Source organism: Pelophylax lessonae, assembly GCF_965119305.1.
Source record: "Pelophylax lessonae genome assembly, chromosome: 3".
NCBI lineage: Eukaryota > Metazoa > Chordata > Amphibia > Anura > Ranidae > Pelophylax > Pelophylax lessonae.
In genome coordinates, this window is record NC_138770.1 from 540,838,105 (window position 1) to 540,859,337 (window position 21,233).

General features: G+C 44.6%; 1 protein-coding gene across 1 annotated transcript; it reads left to right on the forward strand.

The window, feature by feature from the left end:
• Positions 1-6,317: 6,317 nt before the first annotated feature.
• On the forward strand, positions 6,318-19,576 carry LOC309551774 (cystatin-like). The gene is made up of 3 exons (XM_082252465.1): positions 6,318-6,560; positions 10,557-10,673; positions 19,398-19,576. Exons 1-3 carry the CDS (start codon positions 6,342-6,344, stop codon positions 19,479-19,481), a joined length of 420 nt encoding a protein of 139 aa, XP_082108591.1. The 5' UTR covers positions 6,318-6,341; the 3' UTR covers positions 19,482-19,576.
• The last annotated feature ends 1,657 nt before the right edge of the window (positions 19,577-21,233 follow it).

Genomic DNA, 21,233 nt, shown 5'->3' on the forward strand with positions numbered 1-21,233 from the left:
GGGGACTGGGTGATTTCGTTGGACTTGTAGGATGCCTACCTGCATGTCCCGATCCATCAGTCATATCAGAGGTTCCTCAGATTTGGGTTGGGGGACAGACATTACCAATTTGTCTACCTTCCCTTCGGGCTATCTACTTCCCCTCGAACCACCAAGGTTCTGATTGCAGTGTTGGACTCTAAGCCCTTTCTCCCCCAGTGGGGCCATCATTTCTTAGACGATATCATCTGCATGGCTGTATGCCCTGTCTTTCCTGCAATCCGGATTGGATTTGGGGCTCAGCCTCAGTTTGCTTAAAGTGCAGGTTTTAGCCATCTCTGCTTTTACCCAAAGGAAATGGGCAGCAAGCCCGTTGATGGAGCGCTTCATGAGAGCGGTGCTCAGACTATTCACTCCCAAGAGAAATAGGTTCCTTCAGTGGAACCTTGCAATAGTTCTCAATTTTCTGGCAAACCCTCCTTGTGCTTGTGATTGCTCGCTATGGGACATCACCCTAAAAATGACCTTTCTAAAAGCCATAACTTCAGGGGGAAGAGTGTCTGAACTCCAAGCATTGGGGGCTACTGAACCTTATACCATGTTCTTCCCAGACAGGGTTGTGCTGAGACCAGTAGATCACTTTGTCCCAAAAGTGGCTTCCATATTTCACCTCTCCAGTGAATGGGTGCTTCCAGCCTTCCCAGCAGAATCAAATGCTGACCTGCATGAACATTCCAAAAGTCCTCAAATCCAAAAGTCCTCAAATACTATCTCCAGGCTACTTCTGCTTTCAGAAGCACTGACAGAAATTTCATCCTTCCTACCGGAAAATTTAAGGGTAAGGAAGCTTCAGCAAGAACCAACTCAGCCTGGATAGTCAAAACTATTCATCGAGCATATAGAGTAGCATGGAAGGATCCTCGAGAGGTGGTTAGAGCTTACTGAACCAGGGCTATGTCTTTGTCTTGGGCAGCACGTGGTGCAGGAGTGTCTCTGGAGACAGTCTACAGAGCGGCTAGCAGGTTATCACATCATACGTTCTTAAGACACCACATGGTGGATCCAGCAGCTCTTACTACAGTGGCGTTTGGGAAGAAAACTATTTAAGCTTCTATGTCTATTGTCAAATAAAGACTAAGTTTGCAGCATTAAACCCCCCTCTCAAAAGCTCATTATTTATCATATGTATGCTGCTATGTTGGCATCAGGAAAATGAAAAATTGTATCAAATACTTACCGTAATTTGCCATTCCTGACGTCAATACATGTCAGCATACGAACCCTCCCTCTGATTGTTGTGCTTTATATGGAGAATGGGGGAGGTTGCTCTCGGTCAGACTTTTATAGATTTGGACAGGTCCTGTGGGTAGATATAGGGGCGGAGCTATATCATATGTATGCTGCTATGTATTGGTGTCAGGAAAGGAAATTTACGGTAAGTGTTTGATACAATTTTCCATTTTTATAGTGTGGGGTGGGATTAAGAGCAATGAGCCATGATTGGATAGAGTCATCATTACTTTCTCCTATGGTGGCTCTGACAGTGCTCTGTGCCCTGATCGGGCAAAGCTTTCGTTGCTTCAGCCAATCAGGGCTTCCAATGCACTGTGCGGCGGCGAAGTGCATTGTGGTCATTCGACAGGCTGAACAAACGGTCGGATGCCCCAATAATTCGGTTGTTCGTCGAACTGTTCGCCCGTCCCTATTAAACAACAAAGGCTTCTTAACCACTTTAAGACTGGAAGGATTTGCCCCTTAATGACCAGGCCCTATTTTGCGATTCAGCACTGCGTTATTTTAATGGACAATTGCGCAATCGTGCAACGCTGTACCCAAATAAAATTGACATTCTTTTTTTTCTCACAAATAGAGCTTTCTATTGGTGGTATTTGATCAGCGGTGCGATTTTTATTTTTTCCGCTATAGTCAAAAAAAGAGCGACAATTTTGAAAAAAAAAAAAACAATATTTTTCACATCCTGCTATATGACGTTCTCAAAAAAAAAATTCAAAAATCCAAATTTTTTAACATTTTAGGCCAATTTGTTTTCTGCTACATATTTTTGGTAAAAAGAAAATGGGAAAAAGCGTATTTAAATTGGGTTGCGCAAAAGTGATCGCGTCTACTAACTATGGGAAAGATTTATGTAATTTGTATTGTTTTTTATTTTTTTTTACTAGTAATGGCGGCAATCTGCAATTTTTTCTGGGACTGCGACATTGCGGTGGACAGATCGGACCCCAAACTGACATTTTTGACACTTTTGGGGGTACTAGTGACATTACTACAGGAATCGGTGCTAAAAATATGCACTGTTACTGTAATAATGACACTGGCAGGGAAGGGGTTAACAGTATAGGTGATCAAGGGGTTAAATGTGACCCTAGGGGAGTGATTCTAACTGTGGGGGGGCGTGGCTTCTGAGATAACCATAGAGACATGTGATCCTATATAGCAGGATCATATGAGCTCTGTGATCATCCCAGGGAGAAGGACTATCAGCTGTGATTACAACAGTCGACAGTCCTTCTCTCTCAGCCGGGAGCGATCGCGGGTGTCAGGCAGCAATCGGAACTGCCTGTCCCCGCTGCTGAGTGGGGGCGGGAGCGCGCTCGCCCCCTAGCTTCAATTCTACGGGAAGTGGTCGGGAAGTGGTTAAAGCAGGACTTTATCCATAATAACAACTTTTGCAAGGACTTACCTTTCACATTAATAGCTATGCCACCAAAATTAGTGTGTGGTGTAAATTGCTTCCAGCATCGTTCTTGTTTCTTCTTGCCAGAGGCTGCTATTTTGTTGAAGCCCAGAGCCCTTGAGCAGCAGTAAATCTTTAGACTGTCAGATTGGCCTTTAGTGGCTTTGATTTTTGGCACAGTGCCAAAAAATAGAGAGCAATTGAGCATGTGCAGAGCAGTAGGAGACAGTGTATTACTCGTTTTGTAAACAGAATAGGCACTTATCTTTAATGTTTTATACAAGCATGAAATAATATAGCAGGAGCTAATTTTCTGACTAATGTTCAGCTTTCTACAATTATCTGTTAGGTACTGTTAAGTACCACTCTACTGCACATTTATTTTCTTCTATTCCTTTTATAAAGTGTAGCACCCTCCTAGGTAAGTGCTAGGTAGCCCTATAGGGGAGACCTTGTCTGCTTGTCAGCAGGGTCCAATTATACAGTCAGGCTGTCATGTGTTCTCAGGTGTGACTGTTGAGTTGGGGAGTCTCCCCACTGTATCCAATGAGGGCTCTCATTGGACAGTGGAGGAAACCTGACCAATAGCACACCAGGACTTGTATCCATCCCAGAGGGCAAATTCTGCCGCAATGCATCCTGGGGGGGGGGGGGTATAAGTCTGAGGGGAGCACATGACAGGGTGTCTTTGGCGGGAAGCAGAGTCCCAGGAGGGAGGTGACGGCTGTCTCTCCTCCTGTCAGTGTTGAATGGATGTCGTGGGCGGCTGGCCCAGAGGACAGAAGGTTGAGCTGAGATGCAGAGAGGGATCCAGTGTGCTGAGGACCAAGCGGAGCTGTGGGGGTCGGAGTTTGCAGGAAAGCGTCGTGAGTACTGTAAACTGCCCCGGGGTCTGCCTAGGATAGGGGACCACTCCGGAAGGTCAGAGGGATCCGGGAGCCAGCTAGCCTGTGCAGCAGTTATAGAAAGGGGGTGCCAGTGTCTAGACCCTGAAGAGAAAGAGGGTGCCAGTGCGTGTGGGCCCTGAAGAGTTAAGAGTTGCAGCAATGATTACAAATAGCTACATCAGCCAGGAAGGCTAAAGTGAGCAGTACAAAGGACTTTTGAGTCACAAGGAAGTGTCAGAAGTCAGTTCAAGTTCACAGACAGCAAGTCAGTGTTAGCAAGCGCGAACTGGCGTTGACCAGCATTCAGCCGGCATCAAGTCAGCGTCAAAAGGTGTTTTCTCAGTTGTCCCATTACATTGTGTATAGTCGAGCCAGAGACGTATCCCACTCATTCCCTTCTCCCATCCAAGTTCCTAAAATAAATACAAAAAAAAAACAAAAGATGCTGGACTGTTTCTTGTCTCAGTGCTCACACTTGGAGAACATGCTTAAATGTGCTGTTGTTACTAGCGGTAACCCTGGCAGACCCACATCCAACACAAAGGCTGGAAATCCTGCTACAAAAGTTTGAAGGGAGAGCCACAGAAGACAGTTTTTGTGTACACCTAGCATAAATTTGGATATTGATTGCAGTCTTGTATGTTGGGCCACAATATGAGAATGCATTGAACTACATTTACATTGCATGATGAACATATCATTAGGTTTTCTCCAGAACACATAGAAACAGGGCTTTTTTTCAGCCGAAACTTGAGGGAACTTCATTCCGTCACCTTTGGTGCTGGTCACTTGGTTGCTGCTTACTACTGTCACTTGTAAATACAGAAGCACTGCTCCAGTATTTACAAGTGACAGTGCTCCTCTCCCATGACCACCCAAAACCCTCCCTGCACTGCACATCTCTATATATGAGCAGGGGAGGGAGGGTAGGGGAATCTACACAGTCGATGGAAGCTCCTTCTGATACCTGCATCGAAAGTCTGCATGGACATGCTGTAAGTTGTAGCTGCTCTTCTGCAGCAGTCCTACGCTCTGATGCTTTCTATGTGGTGGGGCAGGATTTGTGGTGGGAGGAGAGTTCTGTTCTGGAACTGGGAGGGGGGTAGGGGGATGAGCTCTGTACTGGAATCTATGGAGAGCTTTGTACTGGGCTGAGAACTTGGCATTACACAGCACACCTCTCAACCTTGCACCCTGTACACAGCGCACCCTCAACTCTCCACGCTGTACACGGCACACCCCTCATCCCTGCACTCTGTACACAACACACCCCTTAACTGTGCACTCTGTAAACAGCACAACCCTCCACCCTGTACTCAGTGCATCCCTCAACCCTACACCCTGTACACAGTGTGCCCCTCAACCCTGCACTGTGTAGACAGTGCACCCTTCAACCCTGCACTCTGTACGTAGAGCACCCCTCAATCCTGCTCTCTTTATGTGGCGCACCCCTCAACTCTGCACTCTGCATGTAGTGCACTCCTGAACTCTACACTCTACACAATGCGATTAGAGGAGAAGCGTTTTAACCTCAGGCAACGTGGGGGGTTCTTTACTGTTAGGGCTACAAGATTGTGGAATTCTCTACCACAAGAGGTGGTTTCTGCGGGTAGTATGGTGGCTTTCAAAAGACTATTAGACATATATCTCAAGGAACAGAACATTCAGGGGTATGTGAGATGATTACAGCCAAACACACCTACACAGGTTGAACTGGATGGACTATTGTCTTTATTCAACCTCACCTACTATGTAACTATATGTAACTATGTAACTCTGTATGTAGCGCACACCTCATCCCTGCACTCTGTAGTGCAATCCTTAACCATGCACTCTCTATGTAGCACACTCCTCAACACCTCACTCTATACACAGTGCAACCCTCAACACTGCACTATGTATGTAGTAAACTCTTCAACACTGCACTCTGCATGTAGCTCATTCTTCAACCCTGCACTCTCTACATAGTGTACTCTTCAACCTTGCACAGTATGCAACGCACTCCTGAACTGTACGCTCTGTACGTAGCACACATTCGTAACCCTGCACTCTGTATGTAATGCACTCTTAAACCCTACACTCTGTATGTAGGGAACTCCTAAAGTCTATGCTCTGTATGTGGCGTAATCCTCAACCCTGCACCGGGTAGGCAGCACACACTTTAACCCTGCACTTTGTATGCAACGCACCCCTCAACTCTGCACTGTGTATGTAGGGCATTCCTGAACTCTATGCTCTGTATGTAGTACAATCCTCAACCCTGCTCTTTGTATGCAGCGTACCCCTCAACTCTGCACTCTGTATGTAGTGCACTCCTGCACCATGCACTCTGAAAATACCAGGCCTAACTGGCAAAAAATGCTGAGGCAGGGGAATGGTGCCAGAATATCACATGTGCAATAAAAGTACCACTCCTTAACCTCTACTGTAGTTTGCCAAATAAAAATTATATCCAGTGAGTTGTTCAACAAAGATGTTGTGTACTTAAATTAAATACTATTGTTGAATTTCTTAATTTTAATAAACTGTATTTATTCTTCACTGTAGATACGAACTTTAATATGTGCTTGCGATAAAATGCATAGTTCTTTTCCTGTTATGTGCTGCCAATAATGTCAGAATATATGTCATTAATGAACTAATAATCAGACAGATCTTAACTACACAGAAAGAAAAACACATTAGTCTTATCAAATCTTAGATGTTGTGTGTATGCCAGTTTGTGTCTGGCTATAAAAGTGCCTCTAGGTCTCTCATCTGTCTTCTTGTTCTCTCCTCCTATGGGAAGCATCATGGCTGCAGGATTGTTTCTTATGGTAGTTGTGTCTCTGTTTTCTCTTTTTGCAGCTAACGATGAGTTTGTTGGAGGTCCAGAAAACATTGATCCCAACGACCAGGGTGTTCTGAAAGCTGCCACATTTGCCGTTAATTCGTTCAACCAACAATCAAAGAGGGACTATGAATACAAGCTTATGAAGGTCGTGTCAGCGAAATCCCAGGTACAATCCCGAATATGCCCAACCTGCTGTTAAAGTTACATAGTCATTAAACTAACCAGCAAAACTTTTAAGTACTTTGCTGAAGTGTTGTTATAGTCTGTATATTGTTTCAGTAGGTAATAGGACCCTGTCATTAAATTTAAACTTACCAAACAAATATCTGTAAAAGAACAGTGTTAAATTTACCATTTCCTGCTGCTTGAGCGATCAGACACTACTTGATTGAGTAGTATTATTTAGAAGACTCAAACTCCTGGGTTCCCCACAGCTCTTACTGGTTTCCTCTGCTGACCTCTACATCACTTCTATATCATTTAATAAGTGGAGGTCAGCCAGAACCAGTGAGAGCTTCGGAGGACTCAAAAAATTGCCAGATTTCCTGTGGAATTCAGAGGAAGATTGCTACTGAACAATGTTTAGCAGGTTGTGTCCGCTCACACCATTACCTCCTGTACCCACAATAAAAACACCTGTCCTCATAACCTCTCATCTGTACCTTACCATCTTTTTCTTACAACCAATTGATACATTTCTATAGCATACTGAAGCATACCACATCCAGTCTGGTAACACCAGACTCTAAGATCTGCTTTCTCCAGCATTGCCCATGTAGTGTCACTGTATGCAGGGCTTTTTTTCAGCTGGAACTTGGTGGAACTCAGTTCTACCACCTCTGGCTTAGGCCCTTTGCTCCCTGCTCACCACTATCACTTGTAAGTACAGAAGTACAGCTTGTCTCCCAAACAGCTCTCACAAATCTGATCATCTAAACATCTACTGAGTGCAGGATGGGACAAGGGAGATGCAGGTGCCCGGGGTGCAGTGCAGATGCCTACACCCCTACTGGATGATCTCCCTGCAAGTGAGAGAGGTGGAGCCCCCTACAGTGTATGGGGAGGTTGTAAAGCCGGCTGGGTGCTTCAGCTTAATAAAGAAACAAAAGTAAGACATGGATGTGGAAGATGGATAAGGAGGAGGGTTGGAGAGGATGGGGCAGTGGAGGTGGGGTTGTATGCAGAGGTCACAGTTGAAGAGGGGTGAAATTGAGGTGTGGATAGAGGATGCAGCTGTGGAAGAAGGCTGAACCCTGCAGTCTGTATGCAGTGCACTCCTGAACTCTACACTATGTACATAACGCACCCCAAAATTCTGCATGTAGCACACCCCTGAACTCTGAGATAAACAGGGGTGACCAGCGCTATGGAGTTTGTAAAAGGTGTGTATTAATTATAAGGTGTAAGCTGCCAACAACCAAACCCCTAAGGGTTGAAAAGTGAAATAAGTGCAAAAGGGTTGAAACGGCACTACCTTTCAAGTGATTAAGTGCCAAGTGAATAATATACCAGGTAAATAAATAGCGCATCAAAATAAACGGTAATACTTAAATATGTTGTAATACTTAAATCAAAAATAAAGTGCACAAGTGACTTGCGGTCTGGGAAATGACCAGTTTTTCTTGACCTCAGAATAAGGTGCAATAATGAAGTGCAAAGTGCTAGTGCAATAAATCAACAAAGAAAATTAGAGAGACAGTGAATTTTATTCCAAAAAGAACAAATGTTATACAGCGTGATTAAACCAGTGGTGACTTGTGCTTTGTAACTAATACATTTTATAGTGAAATAAATCAAATCAATAGATGAAGAAAAACTCTTCTTAAAAGAGTATTTGTGCAAACAAAAATAAAGAAAAAATTCCAATAGATCTCGCATGGGAGAAGGATTTAAGTATGGATTTATCAGAATCCGACTGGGAACGCATTTTCAGCATTGCACATAAGGGATCCATTAACGTCTTGACACAAGAAAACAACTTCAAAACACTGTACCAATGGTATAGAACACCAACTTTACTACATAAATTCAACTCTGAGAACTCAGATAAATGTTGGAGATGCTCCAGGGAGGAAGGTACCCTTTTGCATATTTGGTGGTCCTGCCCACATATCCAAAAATTCTGGGCACAAGTGCATCAAATAACGACCAAAGTCTCCACAATGGCTCTAGATTATACCCCAGCGCAACTGTTACTACACCATTCTGACACCCCAATATCTGCATACTGCAATACGCTTCCCCTACACATGATCAATGCTGCCAAGTTGTGTATTCCTATTCACTGGGGTTCACAACACATTCCCTCAATGAAGGAATGGTTTAAAAAAATCAACAAGATTGCAGAAATGGAGGAACTCATAAATATTGGCAAAGATACACCAACAAAATTCTACCTGACTTGGGCATGTTGGTTGCACTTCCGAACCACAAACCAATACCCAGAACTTAAAGACGGTATTATCTTACAACAAACACAACACATTTTACAAGAAATCTGCATATAGTTTAGGGGTAGTATACTTTTTCCCTCGTTGAATTCAAACTCTATCTTTACAGGGAGATATCCCCCCCCTACACCAGGGATGTGTGGGGCTATCTCTCCTCAAACAAATTGGCTATACAGTTTTAAACATCTTTGATCCAACCTGTCATATGAAGAGCTATGTCGTACCTTATTAATGATGGTCTAAATTGATACTGTATTTCTTCTTGCCTTTCTTCCCCCCCCCCCCCCCCCCCGCGCCAACATTTGTATTCAGTTCTAGAAACCTATGCTAATTCTATGTACCAAGAAGAGTGTTACTTTCTATGTATTCGATGTATGTTGATTATCGCTGTATTGTTTTTCATTTAATTTGAATAAAATAAAACTTTTATTGGACAAAAAAAAAAAAAATTCCAATAGGAAGCCAACCCAGATGAAAGAAATTCCAAATGAGTGAAAACACTTGGGTTGCATCCACCAGTGTGGCCACTAGGTGTCGCACCCTATATACAACCTGCTTTTTGTAGCCTCCGTGGAATAGGAAAGGTAATGCCCAGGGGTTCCACCGGTGGTATAAACGTTTTGCAGGCTTTCTAATTCCTCAAACAAAAAGAGAAAGGAAACCCCATGGTGCTGTATACAATGCAATTGAGAATTTTGAAGGTAGTAACTCACAGGTTAGGCTGTCTGCGATCAGTAGTTTAGCAGGGAAGCTTCCTTTCTCTTTTCATTTGAGGAATTAGAAAGACTGCAAAACGTTTATCCCACCGGAGGAACCCCTGGGCAATTTGATTTTGACCACAGCCTATATTTGATGCAGTTTGGAGGGTGTGTGTGTGTTGGGGGGGGGGGGGGGTTGGGGGGTCGTGATTGAGTTCCTGCACCTATTTTCTGAGAAAAAAAAGCCCTGACTGTATTTCAATTTATTACCCTGATATTTGTGTTGCTGCTCCTCATGGAAACCTTATAAGAATGAGTTTTTTTTTCCTTTTTCTTTAGTTTATAATAAAAACATGCCAGAAAATTATGCAGAGGAAAAAAGATAATTTGCATGAATCCAGACAGATTACCATAAATGTTTTGTGCATTACCTATATTAACTAATGGAATGTGCATGGGATGGAATTCTATTGAGTGCTTTTATGGGAGGGGAGCAGCAGGCCTATGATTTGCACTACTCAATTAAATCCAGCAGATGTCACTGGTGTAAAAAAAAAAAAGGAAGCAACAAGAAGTTGAGGAAGGTCTCGAACGTGTCTGTTCTGCATTCCAAGGTTGAAAAACAAAAGACCAAGAAATTTATTTAGGGCAGCAATAACATACCGAAAGAGTACTTATTATGTTACTTAAAGGAGGCACTGTCCACACATGGCTCTTTTTAAGAACCCATGATGTTTACTACAATAAATTACAATATAAGAAAGAGCACACGACAAAGACATTGCAAAAGAATTTCCAGGTACAAATTGCTGCAGAACAGCACTACCCATACCTTGGTGCGGTATTATGTGATAGCAGCCCATTGAAAAACTGACCAACACTGCAGGAACATTTGGGAATTTTAATTTTGCTTTTTTTGTTATTATTAATTCCATGTTCTGATTCATAAGCTGGTAATAATGTAACATTGTATCCAGTATTTAGCGATGACTATGTCGATAATGTTTTTTGCAGATTGTCGCTGGAGTAATCTATACTTTGAATGTAGAAATTGGAAAGACAGAATGCAAGAAAGGCACCACAAATGACATGCAATCATGCAGTTTGATGCAAGACTCACACCTTGCTCAGGTCAGCACTAGCCCTTCACCCTCTCCATTCATTCCTTTTTATTTTAGTGTTGCTAGGAGAACCCCGAGTTTAAAAAGTGTACAAATGGTTAATGTTTTCTTTGTAAATAGTGTTATTTTGTATCACATATAGGTGGAATCAGGGCCAAAACTAGGGGGGGGGGGGGGGGGGGGAATCGTCTGCAGTGCTGATACTAGTTGGTATTCGGGAGGTTGGATCTGGCTGGACTGAGCCGCTGAGCTGCATTCACACCACCGGCTGCCCTGTGAGCCCTCACTGCCTTGAAGTCAGACCTGGATGGGAGGGGCGGTGGGGGCTACACTTTGTAGAACCAATTGGCTATGTTTTCCTCCTGCTGCCACTCAGCTCAGATCCAGTGGCTGGGGAGGGAAATACAGCCGAAGGCGGTCAGTTCTAGTAGAAGCCCCCCCCCAAGCCCCTTCTCTCCTCTCTGCTGCCTGGGTCCCCCTGTCCTTCCCCTCCCCCCACCCCAGTGCTGCTGGCTCCCCCCACTCACCTCCCCCGCCGACTGCGGCTGTATGTGTCAGGATGGAGAGTGGAGGGTGGGCGGGTGAATATGTTAATTACCGGCCCCTTCCTTTTCTGAGTGAAAAGTTTGAGTGATCTGTACTGATTATTGTTTAAAAATAACTGAAACATATTAAACCATTTTGTTTACTATGGTTCAGTTTGTGAATGAACGAGAAACCGCTCAGCACAGAACACTTCCCAATTCATTCAGCTGTTCAATAACTTTCTCTGTCTTAAAAGTGAGACTTAAGGGGTCTGTTTAGACCTCCGATATTTCACCAAATCCCCCAATGGGCTCCACAAAAATAGAAAAAAAATTAGTAAAAAAGAATTAAGTGATTGTAAAAAAAAAATAATAAAAAACTACTTACACTGTCCACTGCCCTACCAATAAAATGCACAGATCTTGTGACTGACAGAATCCACTGCCTTACTGATGGCAACCTCCACCCTACTGACACCATCCACTGCTTTACTGACATCGTCCACTGCCCTACTGACTCCAAACTCTCTCCTACTGACACCAAACTCTCCTTTACTGACAAAGTCCATTGCTCTACATATATCGTCTATTGATCTACTGACATCTAGTTCTGACATCTTGATCTATTGACACAGTTCACTGCTCTATTGACATCATCTACTGCTATATTGGTACCATCCACTGCCCTACTGACACCAATCTCTGCCCTACTGACACCAATCTCTGCCCTACTGACACTGTCCAGTGCCGTATTGACACTGTCCATGCACCATCCACTACCCAAATGATACTGCCCACACACTATCCACTGCCCTACTGACACTGTCCACATACCGTCCACTGCTCTGAGTGACATTGTCCACTGATTTACTGAGTGACACTATCAACTAATAAGGTAGGCCAAGTTCATATATTCACAGTGACATTTGTTTTAGTAATCTTAGTATATTTTATGGGTACAAGAATGCTTTTGTTTTATATAACCATGCCCCTTTAAGCCACACTATGCACGCCACATTGCTGCTCTCTTTGGTGCACCAATCCTATAGTGTATACTGCAAAAAAATAAAAATTGGCATGTGCCACTAAAGTGTTCGGGATTGGCTTGAAAAAAATGGTGGCAACCCTAGCCGCCACACCCCCATATTGGATTGGGAGGGGCGCTGCCAGGAAGGAAGAAGAGCACACAAAGGCAGGCCTTAATAAAGACCAGCTTCTTGGCTCACATTTTTCCTGGTGGCACCCATCCTAATCCGCTACATAAGTGAGGCTTGAAATCACTATTACCAAAACTTTTATTTAGATTATCATCCTATGGCTTATCTACATATTTATTATGCTTCCCTCTCTGGGCAGAGGAGTGTATGGATGGAGAAATTCTCTTTGGGCTGGGGTAGGGGGGCGCCAGGGAGTCTTTTTCTCAGGTGAAAGAAGGTGTAGTTTTGCCACTGGGTGGAATAAAAACCTTATGTCCCTGCTGTGTGTAGCACAAACAAAGTAGGAGGAGCCCAGATTCTTTTTTCCAGTAATTGTCCTGCAGCCAGGCATACAGTTACAGTCACTCTTTGGCTCAATGAGGAGTCCAGGGTTGTTATTTTTGGTGTTTTTATTTTTGAGGTAACTTGGATAGGGTTGGGAAATTAAGTGGGGCACTCCAAAAAGAATAATGTACAAGATGAGGACAGTAAACTTCCTTGCTGCCCATTTTCCTTGCTCCACACCTATGTTCTAGAAGGATCCACAGTTCTTCAGAAAGTAGAGAGAGGAATCCAACCGGCAGCTGGTGCAACACTGAACAGACCGAAATAATAAACACAGCTACACTGATTACAGTAAGCACAACTAAATATACCTAATAACAAAACAGCAGCTTCACTGGATACCGTAAGCCAGAACTAAATGTACCTAATCCTAGCACCTATCTAGGTTTAAGTTTAAAAAGCAAGCCCATAGTGCCATATTACCACAATTATATACTGTTGATTAAAGGGCACTAAACAGTCCCAGCTGCTGTAGGGGACTAGTGTTAGGCAAACGGTTTGGCCAGCGTTCGGCCTAAACAGTTGCCTGTTTGGCAGTTCATCAAACACCCAAATTTGCGCAGTGCATTCTACACCCTGATTGGGCAAAGCTTCACCCTGATTGGACAAGGTCCTACCCCCCCCCCCCTCACATGCGAAAGAGTATCAGGTACATAGTACCCCTACCCATTCACCAAAATAAAATTAGGACCCGAAAAAAAAAAAAAAACTTCTGGGACGGCTGCCCGCCAAATGCCTCCTCTGTGCTTTGATAGTTCTTATATAGGAAAGTGGGGGGGAAGCACCTGGTAACAGCATCAGAGGGCCCCGCCCCCTTGTAACATCATGGACCGGTGCATGCTGGGCAGGCGGACATCGTCGACGTGATTGACGATGAATTTACATGAATGGACAAAATGTTTTTATTTTTTAATAAAGGATTTGTCAACTGTTTTTATTTATTTTTTTTGGTGAATTGGTAGGGGTACTATGTACCTGATACTCATTCACATGGGGGGGCATGGGGGGGCAGGATCTTGAAGGGGGTTCTCGGTTTCCGATGATGATGTAGCACTGCCCCCATGAGGACTGCTGGATAATACACTCTCGGGTCCCCCTGGGTTACCGTTAGCAACACTGGCATTCACAAATTAACACATTACTTCTCAATCAATGATCAGTCGAGGGGTATGTAGTTGTTTTTTGTGTTTTATTTTAAATAGGGATGGGATAAGGGAATAGTGGGATACTCCAAATTACCTATTCACAAGTTGCGAGGACTCCTATTCGAATATGCAGCCAGACTGCTGATCCACCTTGCCACTTAGGTAGATTTGGGTTTTTAAGTCTCTTGCCAGAAGACTTGATGAACTACATTTATCTTCGGGACACTCTCCTTAGTATCCCCTTTCTGGGCTGCTGACACCCTCCTACTTTTGGGGTGGCCCCCCTCAGGTCAGGACCCGTGACACAATCCCCTGTACTCACGATACTGTTTTTCTAGGGTCTCCAGTGTCTCCCCACTCAGTCAGCTCCTGATCCTCTGGGTTCAGTTCTGTTCCTCTGGTCCCCAGGCTGACTGCCTGCGACCATGTGCCATCACTACAGAGGAGGAGGCAGCTGCCACCCTCCCTCTGGGACTCTGCTCACCAGCCAAAGACCCCGCAGCACATGTGCTCCTGGCTTTTATACAGTATCCCAGAATTCCCCGAGACAGCCTGTCTTCACCAATAACCAGGACTGTATCAAAGCATTTGTATCCATTAGTCAGGTTTCCTCCCACTGTCCAATATGCCTCCCTATTGGACCAGTGTGAAACACTCTCTAGACCCAATGAATCACATACTGAGCACACTGAGCAGACTTAACTCACAGATCCAGCTCTCTGCTAGACAGCAATCAATATAGATTTGCCTGCAGCTCCTCTGATAGGCAGACAGAGCCAAAAACTATACTCTCTCACTAGCACCTACCTAGGAGGGTGCTACAATGAGAAAGAAAAAAAAAACGCAGTGGGATCCCATGCTAAGCCAAAAGGCCCCCCCCCCCCCTCAAATCCATACCAGACTCTTAACCGAGCATGCAGCCTGGAAGACCAAGAAAGGGGGAGGCTGGTATAATTCAGTAAGCAGGGGTGCTTCCTCATCCCCCCTTCCTTGCCTACCAGGCTGCATGCCGAGATAAGTGTCTGTTTTGGATTTTGGGGGGGACCCCAAGCAAGTTTTTTATTTATTTTTTCAATAGCCGGGTGCTGGGAATTGTAACCTTGAGTCATTTTAAATGGGATTTGACTTTTTTTCTTTGGAAATGTCAGTTTTGCTGTAGCATGTGCTATATATACTTCAGATGATATTCTTCAGATGTGCCACTTTACAGGCAGACTAAGGGGACCCCCCCCCCAGGCACTATTGTTAGAGGAATTTTATTTTTTGCACTTTAACAACTTCCCACCCGCCCATCGTCAAATGACGGCAGAGTGGTTAGGCTCTTGTTCATATGACGGCGCCCTAGAACAACCGCTCTGCTGCACCCCGATTGCGGTCGTGCCACGTTTCTAGGACACAAGCGCTACTCTGATCTTTGTAAAGAGCAATGATGGGGCTCTTTACCCATGTGATTTTCTGTGTCCAATCACAGCCGGTCACGATTAAACGCAGAAGGGCCATTTATAGTCTCTCCTCGCTTCACACTGACAGTGTGTGGGGAGGTTAGCCAATCAGTGGCAGCTCCTCAAACGGATGACCAGTACAGGTAATCAGGACACTGATCATCAGTGCCCTGATTACAGTAAAGCCGCAGCAGTACCCATAAGTGACACCAATCAGTGCACATCAGTGGCGGCTGGTGCTCAATATTTTTGGGGGGGCGCAAAAAGAAAAATGTAATAGGTATTGCTTCGCGGCAAAAAACGCGGTAAAAAAATTGCATGACTTTGAGGTCATGGTACAGCCATGGCACAGGTGATGGTATAGGCATGGCACAGGTGATGGTACAGGCATGGCACATGTGATGGTATAGGCATGGCACAAGTGATGGTACAGGCATGGCACAGGTGATGGTACAGGCATGGCACAGGTGATGATATAGGCATGGCACAGGTGATGGTATAGGCATGGCACAGGTGATGGTATAGGCATGGTACAGGCATGGCACAGGTGATGGTATAGGCATGGCACAGGTGATGGTACAGGCATGGCACAGGTATGGCACAGGTGATGGTACAGGCATGGCACAGGTGATGGTATAGGCGTGGCACAGGTGATGGTACAGGCATGGCACAGGTGATGGTATAGGCATGGCACAGGCATGGCACAGGTGAGGGCACAGGTATGGCACAGGTGATGGTATAGGCATGGCACAGGTGATGGCATAGGCATGGCACAGGTGATGGTATAGGCATGGCACAGGCATGGCACAGGTATGGCACAGGTGATGGTATAGGCATGGCACATGTGATGGTATAGGCATGGCACAAGTGATGGCACAGGTGATGGCATAGGCATGGCACAGGTGATGGTATAGGCATGGCACAGGTGATGGCACAGGTGATGGCATAGGCATGGCACAGGTGATGGCACAGGTATGGCACAGGTGATGGTATAGGCATGGCACAGGTGATGGTATAGGCATGGCACAGGTGATGGCATAGGCATGGCACAGGTGATAGCAGAGGTGATGGTACAGGCATGGCACAGGTCGGCTTCAATCACTTACCTTCTGACGGCGGCAGTATGGCGGGATTCCGGGAACCAAGACGAACAGCACCGTGGACGCCCTCCTCTTCAGTCTTCTGTCTTCCGTTCCCGGGCGGCGGGAAGGAGATCGGGCGGTGACGGTCCGTGACTGACGCACGCACCGGCACCGCCCCCATTGCGAGTCAGCAATGTCCTGGATGATGATTGGTCCAGGCTGGAGACTGGACCAATCACAGCCAGGATATCACGAAGGTGGGGGTGGCTCAGCTCTTTTTCCTGTGCCCAGGTTACGCCCCCAGAAGGCAGCAAATCGGCGCCTCTTCTGGGCCGTAAACCTCACCCCCCCATAGCCACCAGGCCCAGCGCATAGGCCTCCGAACACGATTTTTTTTTTCAAAACTTTATTTGTTCTTTTTGTCATTTTTTTTTTCTATTTTTTTTTTATTTTTTTTTTTTAGGGGGTAGGGGGGCGGTGCTCTGGTGCCCCCTATGCATGGGCCGCCACTGGTGCACATCAGTGACACCAATCAGTGGCCATTAGTGATGCCAGTCAGTGCCCATCAGTGCATGCTCATTAGTGCTGCCCAGCAGTGCCACATATCAGTGCCCACCAGTGCCGCCTATCAGTGTCAACCAGTGCCACCTGACGGTGCTCATCAGTGCCGCATATCAGCGCCACCTATCAGTGCCCATCACTGTGGCATATTAACTACTTAAGCCCCGAAGGATTTGGCTGCTCAAAGACCAGACTCTATTTTGCGATTCGGCACTGCGTGACTGTAACGGACAATTGCGCGGTCGTGCGACACTATACCCAAATGAAATTGACATCCTTTTTTTCCCACAAACAGAGCTTTCGTTTGGTGGTATTTGATCACCTGTGCAATTTTTACTTTTTGCGCTATAAACAAAAAAGTGCAACAATTTTGAAAAAATAACAATACGTTTCACATTTTTTTATATAAAATTCGCAAAAAAAAATGTAAAAATCTAAATTTTATAACATTTTAGGCCAATTTGTTTTCTGCTACATATTTTTAGTAAAAAAAAAATCACAATAAGCGTATTTTGATTGATTGCGAAATTGCGGCGGACAGATCGGACCCTTGACTGACATTTTTGACACTTTTGGGGGTACCTGTGACATTACTACAGTAATCAGTGCTAAAAATATGCACTGTTACTGTAATAATGACACTGGCAGGGAAGGGGTTAACTTTATTGGTGATCAAGGGGTTAAGTGTGTCCCTAGGGGCGTGATTCTAACTTTCAGGGGGCGTGGCTTGTTAGATCATCACAGAGGCATACGATCCTACATAGCAGGATCGCATAGCCTCAGTGATGATCTAAGGGAGAATGACAGACAGCTGTGTTTACATCAGCCGTCTGTCTTTCTCCCTCTCCTGCGGGAGATTGCGAGTGGCCAGCGGACATCGGAGCCGCCAGTCACACGCTTGGGGATGTCAAGGAACAAGCGGTCGCCCCCTAGAGGCTCATGGGCGAGTGACGTCACTTTGCCCAGGAGAGGCTGACTGCCGCAGTATATAGTCGTGCGGCGGTCGCCAAGTGGTTAATGCCTCCTCATCAGTGGCACCTAATCAGTGACCTTCAGTGCCGTCTCATCAGTGCCCATAAGTGCCAACTCATCAGTGCCCATCAATGCAGCCTATCAGTGCCAAACAGTGTTGTCTCATCAGCACACATTAGTGAAGGAGAAAAATTTACTGACAGAAACTAAGAAAAAAAAAATTCCCAAATTTTCTGTCTTTCTTCTTTTTTTTAGTAAAAAATAAAAAACCCAGCAATGATTAAATACCACCAAAAGAAAGCTCTATTTGTGGGAAAAAAAATTATAAAAATTAAAATTGGGTTTAATGTTGCATGACCACGCAATTGTCATTCAAAATGTGACAGCCTGAAAGCTGAAAATTGGCCTAGGCAAGAAGGGGGTGAAAGTACCCCAGTTGGCAAGTAGTTAAGCATAATTAAAATTACTGGTCCAGAAAAAACTATTGTTTTTACAACATTTTTTTGCATTGATACAGTTCATGTTCCTCAAGGCAATGCCTGGGCCCCCATACCCCTTTTATTGTCAATTACTTGCATATAAGCCTTCAAAATGGGCACTTTTGAATTTTCCTGTTTGGCTTCCTGTTTGGCTCCTATAGACATCAGTAGGGTTTGCCGTTCAGGTTAGAACATTTCCCCTGTTCGGTAATTCTACTGCGAACCAAACAGGAGGGTGTGCGGGCCATGTCTATAGGGAACACTTGGAGCAGTGACCACACAAGACAAAAGTACAAAAAATAACAGCGCTCAGGGCCTCTAAAATCCAATGGCAGTTTAAAATTCCACTGAAGGATATACTGGTCTCCAAGTATCATTTACTAAACAAACAAAGCACATGCATTTGAAACGAGTCGTCACTGCAACCCTGACGTGCATGCTTGCCACATCACTTGCGGTGTGCCAGGCAAGCATGTTAAGCGTGATGTTGACAGCCTCTGGCTCACACACACCAGTGCCCTGGAGTTTTCTAGTGAAGAGCTATTGATCTTCCATCATAGCCACTATGACAATATAACTGATAGCTGGAACCGCTTGCATATTTCACTTTATCTTCAATCATAACTTTATACCTTTTATGTTTTTGTTATTGTTTGGCTTTAATACATGATACTTGAAGACCATCTGGAAGCTTTTGGGTTTATTTCACAGTATATCTTTAGGTGGAACTGTGAACTGCCATTGGATTGATCAGAGGTCCATATGCAAGAGGAAACATGCCCCTATTGGTCTCAAAATTCAGCCTAGGAAAGTGGGTGCCCTAGTTGCTGATGTGACCCTGGCACAAACGAGAAACATATAGCAACATCCTTTTCCCATAGTAAAGTGTGTATTTTCTATAGTGAGAATAGTTGTCAGCTTGTCACTATGGCCAACAAACAGGGCAAGAGGCAACTGGCTAATACTAACTTTATCTTTGTTGTTTCAGACCTTATTCTGCACATTTAAAGTACTGGAAGTTCCATGGGAGCATGTGGAAAACCTTCTTTCATTTTCCTGCATGGCCCACTAAAGAAAAAGTCATCAACAACTGAAAAGATTGTGTATATTTTATTATCATGTAGAAACACTTCTAAATGTAATAAACTGCAAGGATCTCTGTTATCAATTTTACTGTTCCAGTGTCATATTCAGAACATGTGTACACTCATTAGCCATATTAAAATCTTAAAAATAAATCCTATTGCTGGTAGGAGAAAAGTTCTAAGGGAGAAGCAGAACAGCGTTTGCATTTGGGCAGGTGCAGCTTCCAGAGAACTGGACGGAGCACCCGTCCTATTTTATTTGATGGCACTGTCCCACTGGTACAGGCCATTGCTATTCACAGTTGAGAAAAGTGGAAAAATAGCATTGGGCCCATAGGGTAATCCAAAGTATTGATGTTGATGCAAAAGATCTGGCTTCAAGACAGGTAGCTTCTACATCCCTGAGGATCTCCACATTCTCCTTGGCTTGCAGTGTAATGCAACAAAATTTGAAGCCCCCTTTATCAAGGCTTGATTGACAACAATATGAATAAAGTGGACCTTTGATGATATTTTTCACAATTTCGTTACAAGCACAGACCAGTGTTGCCAACCGTCAGTATTTTTACTGGCAGCCAGTAAAAAACGGGCACTTTTCTCCTGCCAGTAAATGCCAGTAAAAGGAAAAGGTTGCCAGTAAAAAATGGGGTGTGACACTCGGGCTGGTCGAGACCATCCCCGAGTGCCTGCTACAGTGTGTTTGGGAGTTGCCAGCAGGGGTGGGTCTGGCAGAGGGGGTACCTAAGCATGTCTTGTGATGTCATGGTGCAAGGGAGCCGGGTGGAGTGGCCAGAATTCTTGTGTGCGGGTCTGAGGGGCGGGAGCAGGGCAAGCAGTCTTTGAACCGGAGTGGACTAAAGGGAGCGCCTGGCATGGAGAGAGACTGTCACTGGGACTCAAAAGTCATGCCCGTGAGGTGTCTTCATCATCTCTACTGCTGCACACTGCTGTCAGTTTTACTGTGAGAGCCAATTTCATGTGTGTGTCTAACCATTCAAATGTCTTGCCCTCCTGAGTCCTGTCCCTGAGCTACTTACTTACTATTGAAAATAAAATAAGAAATATGTTTTTTGCCTTATTATCTACCATAAATAACATTGCTAATTGCATATTGTACTTGTTTGAAGCCTAAATACTGAAATTTTCACTTAAAATTGCAATTTTGTAATTTTTGGAAATGCCAGTAAAAACTTGGCTGTGCCAGTAAATTTTGGGTGTCGTGTCAGTAAATTTAAATCTGGAAGGTTGGCAACATTGGCACAGACCCTGTCAACAGCTGGTTTGCACAAAAGAAAAATACCATTAAAGATCCAGTTCACTACTAGTTTATTCACACTGTTGCAATCAAGCCCTGACCTGAACTCCCAAAACGCTTTAGCTACTTTTGGGATTGTCCCTTTTTATCGGAATAAAGTTTTATCTGGACCTCTCAGCTGTGTGTGCACTTCAATTTTTGTTGCATTACACTGCCAGTCCTCTGCAGTGTAAAGCTCTATTAAAGCACCATTGTGGTCTGCAGCCTCTGCCTGCAGCATATCAACCATTGTAAAAGTAACATACATTTGGGTACCATATGCATGAGGAAACACACGACTCTGCATTACAAAGCTCAGGGGGAGCAGCACCTCAATGAGACAAGTTGGTAGCAAAAGACTCACACTCCTCCTTGATCCTCACTTTCCACATCTACCCACCTTAGCAAGAATCCCCTGCCTTTATTGGCAAGAAGGAAGTCTCAC

Coding starts and splice junctions, on each gene's coding strand:
- LOC309551774 (XM_082252465.1), top strand. CDS start 6,342: ATGGGAAGCATCATGGCTGCAGGATTGTTTCTTATGGTAGTTGTGTCT. Junction 6,561..10,556: donor TCGTGTCAGCGAAATCCCAG/GTACAATCCCGA, acceptor TGTTTTTTGCAG/ATTGTCGCTGGAGTAATCTA. Junction 10,674..19,397: donor AAGACTCACACCTTGCTCAG/GTCAGCACTAGC, acceptor TTGTTGTTTCAG/ACCTTATTCTGCACATTTAA.